The sequence below is a fragment of the Cervus canadensis genome, chromosome 10 (assembly GCF_019320065.1).
Source record: "Cervus canadensis isolate Bull #8, Minnesota chromosome 10, ASM1932006v1, whole genome shotgun sequence".
NCBI classification, from domain to species: domain Eukaryota; kingdom Metazoa; phylum Chordata; class Mammalia; order Artiodactyla; family Cervidae; genus Cervus; species Cervus canadensis.
In genome coordinates this window covers 631,178-645,053 of record NC_057395.1, presented here as the reverse complement: position 1 = coordinate 645,053, position 13,876 = coordinate 631,178, and the positions used below count along the sequence as shown (strand labels likewise).

Sequence of the window (13,876 nt, the reverse complement as noted above, 5' to 3'; positions counted from 1 at the left end):
GGGGGGGGGGTGCTTTCCTCCACTGTGTCTAGCTGTGTCTTCTCTCTGTGTGGGGAGCACAGTGAAAAGAAGATGTGGGTGTAGACATTCTCCCAGCAGTGTTAGACTTTTATATTTATATTGGAAACAGGATGTCATACTGGGTCACTTCTGCTAACGGTGATAAGCTAACTCAGAGAGTGGCCACTGGAACTCCAAAGGAGTTTGGGAAACTTCTGTCAAATTGCCTACAGGCCAGCAGATAAATACCAGATGTTTATGTTTGTCGCACACACACGGAGTGAGACTTTCCACGATTCTAGTGAAGGCATTTGATGTGCAGCTCTTGCTACACGCCCCCCCCATCATCACATCCCCTCAACATCACCCTTCATGTTAAACAGAAGTACATCAAACTCAGATGTGAAATCACACCCATCTTCCAATTAAAAATAAAGCAGCTGTGAGACAATGGCATTCTTTTAAAATAAGAAAACGGTGATGGGAACAGGACTGATTGGATTTAGGGAAAGCAGGTTAATTATGGTTATTGTGTGTCTAAATTTTTACGGAAAGAAAGGAAATATTGTTTAGACGATGAACCCTCCAAAACACAGAGGGTTGCCATTGTATAGAACTTCTGGGGGTTGTGTCTTTGTCTTTTCAGCTGCCTGTCTTGGGTCGCCAATCTTGTCTGTTAGATGTGAGGTTGGGGCAAGCTCATCAGAATTCAAACAGCTAATGCACCAAGAGGATGGCCAGATTTTGAGTAGTGTTCATGACAACTGCTTATTTTGGCTTCCAAATGAGCAGAGAACAATCTCTTTAGAGATCAATCCATTTCTTGACAAATAATATCTATAAGGATGAGAAAGAAACATGGTAGGTTGTTTAGTGATGTTATTTCATTCATTCATTTCCTTCCCCTTGCCTCTGCCCTTCCCATTCCTCCTTTTCTCTAGAACATTCTCTCCCATTTTTGTCCACTTGTAAGTTCCTACCATTCATCCTTCAATAGGTGTCTTAGACATGGAAGTCAACTGTGAGATGTCTCCAACTCCCTAGCTCCTTTCCTCCATGCACTGGCCCATCCTGTGATCTTGTTTATGTCTCCCATTCTTGCTTCTCTTTGTATCTTCATCACTTAATACAGAACTTAGTGGAAAGTTGATACTAAGTGTTCACTGGATAAATATCAATCAAGGGGAGTAGAAATGTTCACAGGCAGCATACTGATTAAACAGATGATGCTACAACCAGGCTCTGGAATACCATGAAGCCACTGAAACTGATGGTATAGAAAAATATTTTTGCCATGGAAATATATCCATAAAACTAAACAAAAAGCAGGTTATCAAACATAGAGGTAATATGACGTTGTATTGGAATGACCAAAAAGTTTTTTCAGATTAAAAACCTGAACGAACGTTTTGACCAACCCAGTAATAACAAAACATATACACAACAGTCACATATTCTGGAAGACTACTTTCAGTGGTTATTTCCTATTGGTGGTCTTATGGAGATTGCAATTTATTCGTTAGTCTCTTCTGTATCTTAGGAATTTTTAATAGACATCTATCACTTTTCTAGATAGAAAAACAGATACTCCTTAAAAGAAATCTTAAAGGTCTGGATGCAAGTATAGAAAAAACACAATATATTGACTAGAGAGGTGGAGAACTGAGCTTTGCACTAAACATCCTGGGGTTAGAAATGACTTATTCTACCCACCAGGCCAAAAAAAGTAAACAATCATGTGTGGCCAAAGAAAAGAGGAAATGTCCTTTTAGGTCAAGAAAACTTTATATGTGAAGGTGCAAAGGCAAAAAAGGCCTTTTAGGAAGAATAAATACTTGATGTGGCTGGAAGATACATTGAAGGGAGGTGGATGTAACAGGTGAGACTAAAAAAGTAAGCCTCAGACTTCCCTGGTGGTCTAATGGTTAAGATGCCATGCTTCCAATGCAGAGGGTGCAGGTTCAATCCCTGGTCAGGGAACTACCATTACACATGCCGTGCAGCACAGCCATAAAAAATAAAAAGGTAGATCACAGCAACGTCATGATTAGCAGAGATGGCTTCAACCCTGAGTACTGCAGTGGGTTGCCATTTCCTTCTCCGGGGAACTTCCCTACCTTGGGATTGAACCCAGGTCTTCCGCATTGCATGCAGACGCTTTACCCTTTGAGCCACTAGGGAAGCCCATAAAATATAAAAAGGTACATCAAAGCAACGTCATGATTAGCAAAGATGGCTTCAACCCTGAGAAAGGTGTAAATACCCAGTAAGTCCTGCTGGGTCTCCCTACAGATACCTGCAGAGTGAGCACTCGTGCTTCTGAGGCTGATAGTTATCTATCTCCTCCCAAACTCTCTCAGGCACTGACAGTCGCTTTTAGGGCATTCCACAAACGTCCCCAGGGAAAAAGGATTTAAGAGAAGCTCATGGTGTTGCAAGTGAGAATTTCCAGTACTCTGTGTCTTGTTAAGAGTTCTGGATACCATTCAGTTTTAATTGCAATGGTTCAAGTCCCAGCTATAATTATTTGGTTGTCATTCATCCTTGCTAAACCCAGTGGCAGTAATGTTAGAAAAATGAAATGATATTTCAAGTATCCCAGTGCAGTAAGTAAGAGAATCTTCAGAGTTTGAAAGCATAGCAGGAAACCTCATGCAATTACAAGGGGAGGTTGTGAATGCATTTCATTGCTGTTAAAAAAAGAAAATATCTTTTCTTCTTTATGAGTGATTCGTGCACATGCTTTGTGGCCTTTCGATTTGGGACTTTGGACTTTCCTTGCGTTGGGCATCCGGTTAATTCCAGTCAATAGATCCTTCCTTTAAAGTCGGTTGTTTCTAGTGCTAGGATTCTTCTAGTTGACCACCAGTTAACTTCTTATCTTATCCTAAGAACAAAATTTTAAAAATAGGAAAAGGACAACCAGAGCATGAAGTTCTAGAACTCTTTCTAATCAGTCTAAGCTGCATATGCACTCTCAGGAAGTTAATCATTTCCAAACCGAAGAGCTGTCTGTAGGTTTGACTGAGTTTATTTGCACAGCTCTGCTTTGTGGTCCCTTGAAAGTCAAGGTTTTAAGGGCTCTTCAGGTTGAAGTGGACTGTGTATTGGGCATGAGGGCATGACTCAGTGGGCAGTTAGTAAAGCCCTAAGTGTTCTGAGAGCATTTGAAAACAGTTGAAATTGTTCAGTGCAGCCATGTCTAGAGTAACCATTAACTTTCAAGTTGCAGCATTAAGAAATCAGTTTTTGCAGCAACCTAAGATCATCTGATTATTTGTTCAGAACAGAGTTAGATTTAGGGTTGCCAGATCCCATCCAGAAAAGAATACCCAGTAAAATTTGAACTTCAGGTAAGCAATGAACCTGTTGTTAGAATATCCCAAGTGCTGCATGGGCTGTATTTATTTTTAAAACATTTACTGTTCATCTGAAATTCAGATTTCACTGAATATCTTGTATTTTTATTGGCTAAATCTGGTAAACGGGGGCTGCCTCCTTTTTTGAAATGGGTACACAAATTCATACAAAGTATTAGAGTTTACTTTTGAAAAAAAAAACACAAATTTCAGTTAGCAAGTACAGGCACTTAATAAAAATATGTTGAAGTACTTATTTGTTAAATTAATATTTAGACCATATCTACCATTATCATCTTAAAATATGTATTTCTGTTAAAGGCTTGTTCCTTTTTTCTTTCAAACCTGGTGAAAGCATTTCAAATCTGGACTTTACATCTTTAAAATCAGGATAATGAAATAAAGATTGTTTTACACTGAGTAGTATCCCCTTCCTTTTTAGATGAAATCTCCTATTGTTGAATTGTGTGTGTTCAAGTTGGCTTCTCTGCGGAGGGGCTGTTGCTGTTTTTGGTCTTGGTTCAGTTTTGAAGGAATTGGCAACTTGTTGATTTAACTGCTCCAAGGGCCTTCAGGAAAAAGCAATTCGGGGAAGACAATAGCCATTCTTCAGGAGACAGGTTGTATATAAAATGGAAATTTTTAGGTGTTTATGGCCCATGGGCAGTGGAGGGTTAATTGAAATATTGTTTGCTGAGAATTGGGTTGTCATGTAGCAACTGGAAAGCAGCATACCGAAGCTGCAGTTGGGGGACGGGGTGGGTTTAGGGTTTGGGGGGTTGTTTTTGTTTTTGTCACCATTTTCAGGGGATAAACCTCTTACTACTGAATATACTATTGAAATATCTTGTTGGTGTTAATCAGTCGTAACATGCAGTTACTTTTTGTGAACATATTATAAAATATTTTGCCAAATATTTGTGCCTCGTTTCTTTAAATCTCTGTATTATACAGAAATACAATCTGGCCATTCCAGATTACAAATCTATGGCCCATTTCCCAAAGCACAGTACGCAAAAGGGTTTTCAGAGTCAGGATGGTTCTAGTCCACATGCTATTTAGAAGGAGGGCAGTTGATGCAGAGCAATGGGAAACGGGATCGTGTTAGACTCAAGTTCTGGTCCAGGCTTCTCCATAACCAGGAGGGAAGCTTATCTTGTTTGTCTTGGTTTTCTGTTTGTAAAAGGACATTTATTAATGTGCTATTTAGAAAGTATCATTAATCTCTTAGAAAATACACTAATATGATATTGGGCCTGGTTTTCTCTTTTGTTCCAAGGATCAAGCAATCTTGGTTGCTGGTTGCGAGGATGAGAAAGTTCTCTTCCTGGCGGTTGCCAGCTAGGGCAGCTACTGTCTTACCATATTGGAAACTTTCTTGGGGCTGTTGATACTGATGGAACTAGAGTCTATTGACCCCAGGTGGAGGAAGACTACGTCGTGGTACCCACAGGAAAAGATGCTTCACGTTACAGAGGTATCAGGATGGGCAACTGATCAGGTTTGTATTGTCTTGTAGGTAGACCTGGGCCTTCTGCGCTTTGTCACTGCTGTCGGGACACAGGGAGCCATTTCAAAGGAAACCAGGAAGAAATACTACGTCAAAACTTACAGAATAGACATTAGCTCCAACGGGGAAGACTGGATCACCATTAAAGAAGGAAATAAACCTGTTGTAAGTTTGCCTGCCTCCTCTTCCACTAATTCAGTCTTTGAAATGGATGATCAATTTTTACTTGTTTGTTTGGGAGCTTGCTGTCTGGCCTGGCTTATTTTTGAATTGATTTAAAATGAAAAGTGCAATTAGAAGTTTAAATCTGACCAAGGGGTCTCATGTTCCCAGATCCAGAAGCCAAAAGGAAATTATACGGATGTTTCCAAGAAAAGTCAATACCAGCCAAATTAAGTCAGACTTAAGAATCGCTTTAAACCTCCCATGGGGACATGGAGTATGCATAGGATAAACACCATCCCCTTAGAACCCTTGGAGTTGTTCTGTTTTGTCTTTCTCCCTGTGTTTCCTCATTCTCTTTCATAGATTAATTCTTTCTTCCTCTCTGTAATGGGCTGGTTTTAGAAGACTCCTTTTCATCTACCCTCTGCGCCTCACAAACTAATTTACAAGTGTGTTTGGCTGCTTCTGTGCAAATGAACAGAACTGAAGGTGTTCTCTCAGATCCCATGAACCACATGCCACCTCCTCACTGCTTTTTGTTGAGGAGGCCACACCGTGCCCTGTCCCCCGGGTGCTCTGTCCTGAATTATTTGGAGCTGAGATGTTTTTCTCAGCCTGCTGTTTATTTGAAGTTAGGCTTGCTCTGAATTACTAATCAAGAGATTACTGAGGGCTCGTGCTTGCCATTTTCCCAAAATTAAAAGCTTGCCCTGGAGGCTGAGCGAAACATGCAGAATTGATGAGAATGGTAGCAAAGATCCAGGTAATTTGGAATTCTGGGTTCCAGAAGAGACCAATTAACATGTCCTTGTCTCTCTTTGGAGCATGTATGGGCTTAAATGTCTCCGTCTGGGTCTGGAACTGAGAAAGCCCTCCTTGGTGTGAAGTGAGAGGGCTATTAATACCCTTTGAGGGACTTGCCTGGTGGTCCAGTGGTTAAGACTCCGAGCTTCCAATGCAGAGGGCACAGGTTCTATCCCTGGTTGGAAATAAGATCCCACATGCCCGAGAAAAAGAAAGAAAGAAAAAAACTACCCTTTGATTAGCTGCAAAGCTGCCACTCTCAGTTAGGGCAGGCAGGAAGGCCGCAGCCATAGAGGTGCAGCCATCTGTGGGAGGAAGGTTCTGTGGACCAGCCAGCTCAAGGCCACTGTCCTGCCCTAGACAACATGGAGCGGATCCTCCATCTTGGGAAAAAAATCCCTCACAGTCACTGTTGGTGCAGATCCACTGAGTAAATGCTGACCCTGAGTGTCACGGCTTGTTTTTGTTTTTGGAGTCATTTTTTTGAAGCCCTGCTCTAGTTTCAAACAAGTGAAAAAACACTAATGCCAAGGACACACCAACAAACAGAAGAACCCGGAGAGAGTGGGGAGGGCTGACTCAGCTTTCAGGCCGTCAGTGAGCATTCCTTACCCAAGACCCCTCCTCAGCCGTGGCCCACACTTGTCCACATGTGGGTGTGGAGAGCATGCTGGGGCCGTGGGGGTGTCTGACGGGGACACAGCTCCCAATCGTTGTCATCTTGGCACACAGAGGGGCTTCCAGAGTAAGAGGCAGAAAGAATTAAAGGTCAGGAAAGACCGGGTGTGTGTCTGAGCCCTTTCACTGAACCTGAATGAAATCCCCACCACCCGGAGTCCAGCTCTTGTTGCCTTGCTCTGTACTTTGGGGTCTTCTGGCATGCCCCTTCCCCTCCTTTCCTTGGGGAGAGCTGGCCATATGTAGCTCAGCAACAGTGGCCTTTGACCACCAGATCCAGCAGCCTTTTTCTGTTGGTGGCATGAGTGTTCTCACCTGGTTTTCAGGAAACATAAAATGTCCTCAGAGTGAGCCAGCCTGTGGTCGCTCCCTGAAGTGGACCCCCCTGGCCCTTGAAACACTGGCTTGGGAAACTCTGCCCCTTCAGGCAGGTCCCCACTATTCATCAGGACACACAAAAAAATGCATTCACACAGATTGTTGCCCAGAGAGATTTGCTGAAGTAGGACAGAAATCTGAAGGCCATCACAGGTGGACCATAACCTGCTGGTCCAGTGGTTAAGAATCCACCTTCTGATGCAGGGGACATGGGTTCAGTCCCTGGTTGGGGAACTAAGATCCCACATGCCACGGAGCAACTAAGCCCAGGCATCACCACTGCTGCGCACACACTGCAGTTACTGCCGCCCGCGGGCCGCAGGGCCGGCACTCCAAAGCAGGAGAAGCCGCCGCAAGGAGTAGCCTGCATGCGGCAACTAGAGAAAAGCCCGAGCAGCAACGAAGACCCAGCACAGCCAAAAGGAACAAGTAAATAAATACTCGTTTAAAAAAGTAAATAGATAAAGGCCATCACAGGCTGGGATAAATTCCAACACTACATCGTCTCCAGAGAGGGATCAGGCTAACATCCGACTCAGTAAAACGTTTGACCGCCTCCCATGGAGCAGGGCTCTTAGGCTAAAAGCAGTAAGAACTTCAGCCCGACCCATAAGCTCCTTCTCCCAGGGAATGGTGGTCCTCCTCCGCAGACTCACCAGGGAATCTCTATGCCTCTGATGGCCCCTGTGGTGTGCTAGTTACACAAGGCCTGTGTCTGAGACACGGTACTTTTTACACAGCTGTCTCCACTGTGAGCTGGGGTAAAATCCAGGGACAAGGAGGCTTTCAGCCCCACCTGAGACAGGTCTAGTGGTAGAGGGTTCCACGTGGCAGACAGCCCCTGCTCCTCAGAGATGTCGCCAGAGGACACTGCATGGCATTGTGCCCAGGCCTAGCGGCCCCCACGGATGCTTGTGGGAAACCAGTTCGTGACTGGCACTCATTACACTGCAGCTACATGCCTCATCTTTTTTAGAAGAAAATGACTCATTTTTAGAGAAACAGAAGCCCTGGGAAAACTGATTCTCCATTGCATATTATGTATAACTCAGTTTTGATCTTGACCACCAACACATAATTTTACCAACAATCCCCCTCCCCTCCCAAAAAAAAATTAGAATCATTCATTAACGTCAGGGATAAGATCTTCCATCAAGAAATGGAGTTCAAAGGGAGGAAGCTCCTTGACCTAGGGCCGAACATAACCTAGAATTTTCAAATAGCCAGATCCTACATTGAACTCAAAAAGCACTCCTTTGGGAAATTCCTGGGAAAGTAAAACAGTGAAAGTTCCCATGAAATGTCCACCATATTCTGTAACTTCTGATAATATTAATCATTTTCCAAAAAAAAAAAATCATTTTCCCACTTTTTTAGATAATTGCACGTATTCTTTAACAAATGCTATCCTTATAATAATACTTTCAGAGGCTCCATCCTCTCAGAAAATTGAATAGATTAGGACAAAATTCTATATGGTTTCCCTGGTGGCTCAGTAGTAAAGAATCCACCTGCAATGCAGGAGATGTGGGTTCGATCCCTGAGTCAGGAAGATCCCCTGGAGAAGGATATGGCTATCCATTCCAGTATTCTTGCCTGGGAAATCCCAATGAACAGAGGAACCTGGTGGGCTATAGTCCATGGGGTTGCAAAGAGTTGGACACAACTTAGGAAATAAAAGACAAAAATCCTCTCGGAAAACTGAATAGATGATTAGGACATTCTATCTTAGACATGGTTTCTTAAACATGATTCTTTCTGATTACCATCATTTGGAAAAATAACTTGACAAGTTATTTAACACCACCTCAACCATGGTAAATAATGAAGAGACTGTAAACAATTTGACAAGCACTTGTGAAAACATATTTTTGCATTTGTTTTTAATCTGAAATGTCTGTTATTAAAGAGCCCTTTCTTTTTCCTTCTAGATCTTTCAGGGAAACACCAACCCCACAGATGTTGTGATTGGAGTTTTTCCCAAACCCCTGATCACTCGATTTGTCCGAATCAAACCTGTGACCTGGGAAACTGGCATCTCTATGAGATTTGAAGTCTATGGCTGCAAGATAACAGGTAAGACGGAAGATCTCCTGGTTTTTATCCATGTCAACTTTTAAATATAGGGAGAGTAATTTGATATAAATGGGGTGGGTCATTTCCATTTGATCATTAAGAGCATATGCTTTGGATTTAGACAAAAGTGAGTTCAGATCCTACCTGTACTACTTACTCACCATCTTATTTCTTGGGGCAGCTTACTACCTTTCAAAGCCTTAGTTATCTCACCTGGAAAACAGGCATCCTGGTATACACCACTCAGGGTTGTGATAATGAATTAGCTCATGAATATGAAGCACTCACACAGGTTAGCATGTGGGTAGGTATTTACAAGTGGTGTCTTTCCATTAGTCAGGTTCCAGGAAGACAAATAACCTTCCCTTTCATCCTCCATCTCCTGGTTACTCCATACTGACAGCTACTTAGTAGGTTTACAACAAATAACCGTTGCTTGAAATGTTCTTCACCTGCTTTGCCTTTTTTTATTGGAGTATAATTGCTTTACATTGTTGTATTAGTTTCTGCTACAAGAAAGTTAATCAGGTATGTGTATACATATATCCCCTCCCACCTGACCCTCCATCTCACCTACCCCCATCCCACCTGTAGGCCATCACAGAGCACTGAGCTGACCTCCCTGTACTTATGGCAGCTTCCCACTAGCTACCTGTTTTACACATGGTAGTGGATACATGTCTTTTTAATCTTGAAGCCTAGAGGTGACCTCATTAGCAACAGTTCAGGAGGAGATTAATTTATGGAGTTAATTTATTCTCCTTTCACTCACTAACTGCCCTGACAACTTTCTCTTAGGTTTTGGCTCAATACATGTCTACCTTTCATTGAATGCATGTACTAACATCAATATTAGAAATCGATTTGTCAATATTTCTTGTTTTTGAGTTTGTTTCTTCTGACATTAATAGGACTTTAAGAGTCTCTTTTAAATTTGGAGCAAGTAGGTGGATTATATCCACTTGAGAGGTGAAGATGAGGTACTGGGCGATTAAGTAGATAAAAAGGTAGGCAGGTCAGGATGGAGCAGGAAGTAAAAGAAGGATCCAGTTAGTCTCACTGCATTTCTATGGCAACCGGTACTGTTCTTACTCATCCTGTACATCCACTCTGTCTTCTGAAATAACTAGCAGTCACATTTCAAATACCTTTCCATGTAAGTAAGTAAACTACAAATTTTTCAATAAAAAATGTACAAGGTAACCTCCATAGAATGCAAAACTTCAAAAACAGAATCAGTAACTGATTCACTACAAAGTAATTAAAAGTGAAGAACCTTTAAAGTCTGTGAAATATCTTTCATGTGATGTTAGTATACATATTGAGAGCATTTAATTTCTCATTCCATGAATGCCAACACTATTGTTTTTATTTTTATCCTCTTTAGTACAATTATTTTTAGAGAAGGAAAGTACTGACTTCTGAAGGGAAAAAAGATCACCTGGGAAATTTTCCATGAAATTACAAGCAATTTGAAGAAAGCTAACTAAGGAGAAAAAAAAATTACATTTGTTTACAGTACAGCCCATTTTGGAAAGTAAAAACTGACATTTGATCTCTTCCCCAAATTTTATTTATTTCCATCCTAGAGACAGACTTGTTTATTGTTTTAGAATCTAAATATTTAGAAAGTTCAAGGCCTTGGAGGCAGGCATTGGGTGGAGAGAGGTTTGGAGGGAGAAAAGGGGCAGTGTAGGGTTAGATATAACCTTGGCTTTATTCATGATCAGCAGATACAGAAGAGAAGGTTCTAGGTCATTTTCAGGGCATTATAAATGTGAGCGACTACCTATGAATTCATAGAAACAAGGCCATTTGAGAGCAGGGTGGAAATTTCTGTCCCGTTCCTCCCACCTATTCTCATGTCACTGTACCCCCCCCCCAAAAAAAGGTAAACTTCATAAGTGCTTTAGTGTGAATTCTGAATTTCTGGCTCTCCTTTTAATTAAATAAAATACTTGTTTAAACCTAAATTTCTCTTTCTCATTTTCACAAGGATTTTCCTGAGAGATAATTCTAGGACCATGAGTCTTTATTTATAAACAAGGGAAACTATTTATTGGATTTTTAAAAATAGTCAAATGGCCTAGTTATTTAAGCAAACATAGATGTCTGTAGGGCTTCCCTGGTAGCTCAGCTGGCAAAGAATCTGTAATGCAGGAGACCCTAGTTCAATTCCTGGGTCGGAACGATCCCCTGGAGAATGGATAGGTTACCCACTCCAGTATTCATGGGCTTCCCTGTTGATTCAGACATTAAAGAATCTGCCTGCAGTGCAGGAGACCTGAGTTTGATCCCTGGATTGGGAAGATGCCCTGGAGGAGGGCATGGCAACTCACTCCAGTACTCTTACCTGGAGAATCCCATGGACAGAGGAGCCTGGTGGGCTACAGTCCATGGGGTCACAAAAAGTCAGGCGTGACTTAGCACAACACAGATGTCTGAAATACCATGTTTTAATATTTTCACGTTTGATTTGTTCTGTTTTACAATTATTTTAAGTAGCTCTTTTTTCTTTTCTTTTTTTTCAAATTATATACTGCCACTCTCTTAATCATGACCCCTAATATGTTTTGGATACTTTCTCTCTAATAAGACAACTACAATCTCCAAATAACTGATCAAGGCAGGTTTTTAGAGAGGCCAGCCTGTCATAACAATGGTCACAAAAAGAGAAGGTGTATAGACATATCCACACTTCACTCTGGGCTGTCCACTTAGTGATTGAGTGACCATGGACAAGACTCATGTCCCTCTGATCTCCATCTCCTGGTCACTGAGATTAACTTAATTCAGCTGTAATAAGATTAAGTGAAAGGATGCTTATAACACTTGGCTTAGAGTAAGTGCTCACTAAACAGTACCTGCTATATTAAACAGTGTGTGGTGCTCAATCAATTGAACCTGCAACAGGCCCCGGCAAACAGAACCTCTAATGAGACAATGGTATCAGTGTTAGCTCAGTGTTACCAGAGGAGATAATTTTCATCTTTTAGTGGTCATGGTCCCCTCAGTGGAGACTGATAGAAAAGCACGAGACTGCAGGGTTCCTGTGGGTCTGGAAGCTCCATGAAAGCAGGGGTCATGTTTGTCTTCTTTTCCATTGTGTCCTGTGTGCCTGGAACATAATATGCTGGACACACTTAATTTTTTTACGAGTGAATGAGCAAATTAATGAATGGCAGCTTTATTCATGTTTTCCTACAAACAAGTGCCCGGATTGCAAAATTTGACCCTCTCCTCTAGAGTAGCCAAGCCCCAACTCAATCTGGATTAAAAAAAAAACAACATTGAATTAAAAGTTACCGTGAGAACACATCACTTGAAAGTCTCCAAAGCTCGCAAGTTCTAACCCAATTTTTCTGTTCAGAAATTATTTGCTAGAAACATAGCAATCCTGGAATAACTGGAGTATACAACAATGGGTCACCATTTAGAGAGAGAACGAAAACAGAATTGGAGCAAGTCATCCTGTTTTGTTAGGTGATTGACAGAGGAGCATTTGCATTGTTTTGACAAGGCAGGCTTCATCATTTTGGAAGAGAAACTGGTGAAGATGCCCTTGCTGTCTGAGAACACACTGCAGACCATGTGGGCTTTTTCATTTACCAGAAATTAATTAACTGGAGCTTCTGCACAGGTCAGTGTGTGCCTGTGTTGAGCAGAGTTTGCAAGGATGACCTTGAGCCCTCCAGCATCCAGAGGTACCTTCTGAGTCATCAGGGAAGATTAAATTATGCTTATTCAGGTTCACCCATCCAATGCAGTCATTGTCTTCTCATTCCTTGAAAACCAGTTAACAAAGTATTTGATTTACCAGTATTTCTATTTTCCCATTAAATCTCAGTTCAGAGATTTTATTGTAAAATAATATCAGTGAAGATAACCACTTCCAGAGGGGCAAGGAGGTGGGGATGTGTGAAATAGGTGAAGAGAATTAAGTGGTACAAACTTCCAGATAAGGTCACAGGGATGTACTGCACTGGATAAGGAATATGGTCAATAGTATTGTAAAAACATATGGGAACAGATGGTTACTAGACTTACAGTGGTGATCATCTCATAATATATGCAAATATCAACTCACTGTGGAGTAATGAAACTAATGTTCATTTCAGTTCAGTCGCTCAGTCGTGTCTGACTCTTTGTGACCCCATGAATTGCAGCACGCTGGGCCTCGCTGTCCATCACCAACTCCCAGAGTCCACTCAAACTCATGTCCATCTAGTCGGTGATGCCATCCAGTCATCTCATCCTCTGTCATTCCCTTCTCTTCCTGCCCTGAATCCCTCCCAGCATCAAGGTCTTTTCCAATGAGTCAACTCTTTGCATGAGGTGGCCAAAGTATTAGAGTTTCAGCTTCAGCATCAGTCCTTCCAATGAACACCCAGGACTGATCTCCTTTGGGATGGACTGGTTGGATCTCCTTGCAGTCCAAGGGACTCTCAAGAGTCTTCTCCAACACCACAGTTCAAAAGCATCAATTCTTCAGTGCTCAGCTTTCTTCACAGTCCAACTCTCACATCCATACATGACCACTGGAAAAACCATAGCCTTGACTAGACGGACCTTTGTTGGCAATGTAATGTACATCAATTGTATTTCAATTCAAAAAGAAAAGAACCACCTAATTCCCCATCACAGAACTCACTTCCCCCTCCCATCTAAGATTGGTTTTAAGCTTTCTAAACAAGGTTGCCAAGTGAAATGCAGAATGTCCAGTTCAATTTAATGCAGATAAATGACAAAAAATTTTTTAGTGTAAGTATGTTCCCCATTCAGTATTTGGGACAAACTGGCTTCCAAGTGGAAGCTCAGCCATAAAGAATCCACCTGCAATGCTGGAGATGTGAGTTCGATCCCTGGGTCAGGAAGATCCCCTGGAGAAGGAAATGGCAACCCACTC

The 13,876-nt window shown here is 41.8% G+C and overlaps 1 protein-coding gene across 5 annotated transcripts in view; it reads left to right on the top strand.

The window, feature by feature from the left end:
• The window catches only part of NRP1 (neuropilin 1), a 147,857-nt gene that overhangs the window by 96,383 nt on the left and 37,598 nt on the right, over positions 1-13,876 (top strand). For all 5 annotated transcript variants that reach the window (XM_043479544.1, XM_043479542.1, XM_043479540.1 and 2 more), the window contains 2 exons: positions 4,879-5,034; positions 8,826-8,970. In XM_043479544.1, coding sequence (XP_043335479.1) covers positions 4,879-5,034; positions 8,826-8,970 — 301 coding nt within the window. The remainder of the gene's footprint in view (positions 1-4,878; positions 5,035-8,825; positions 8,971-13,876) is intronic.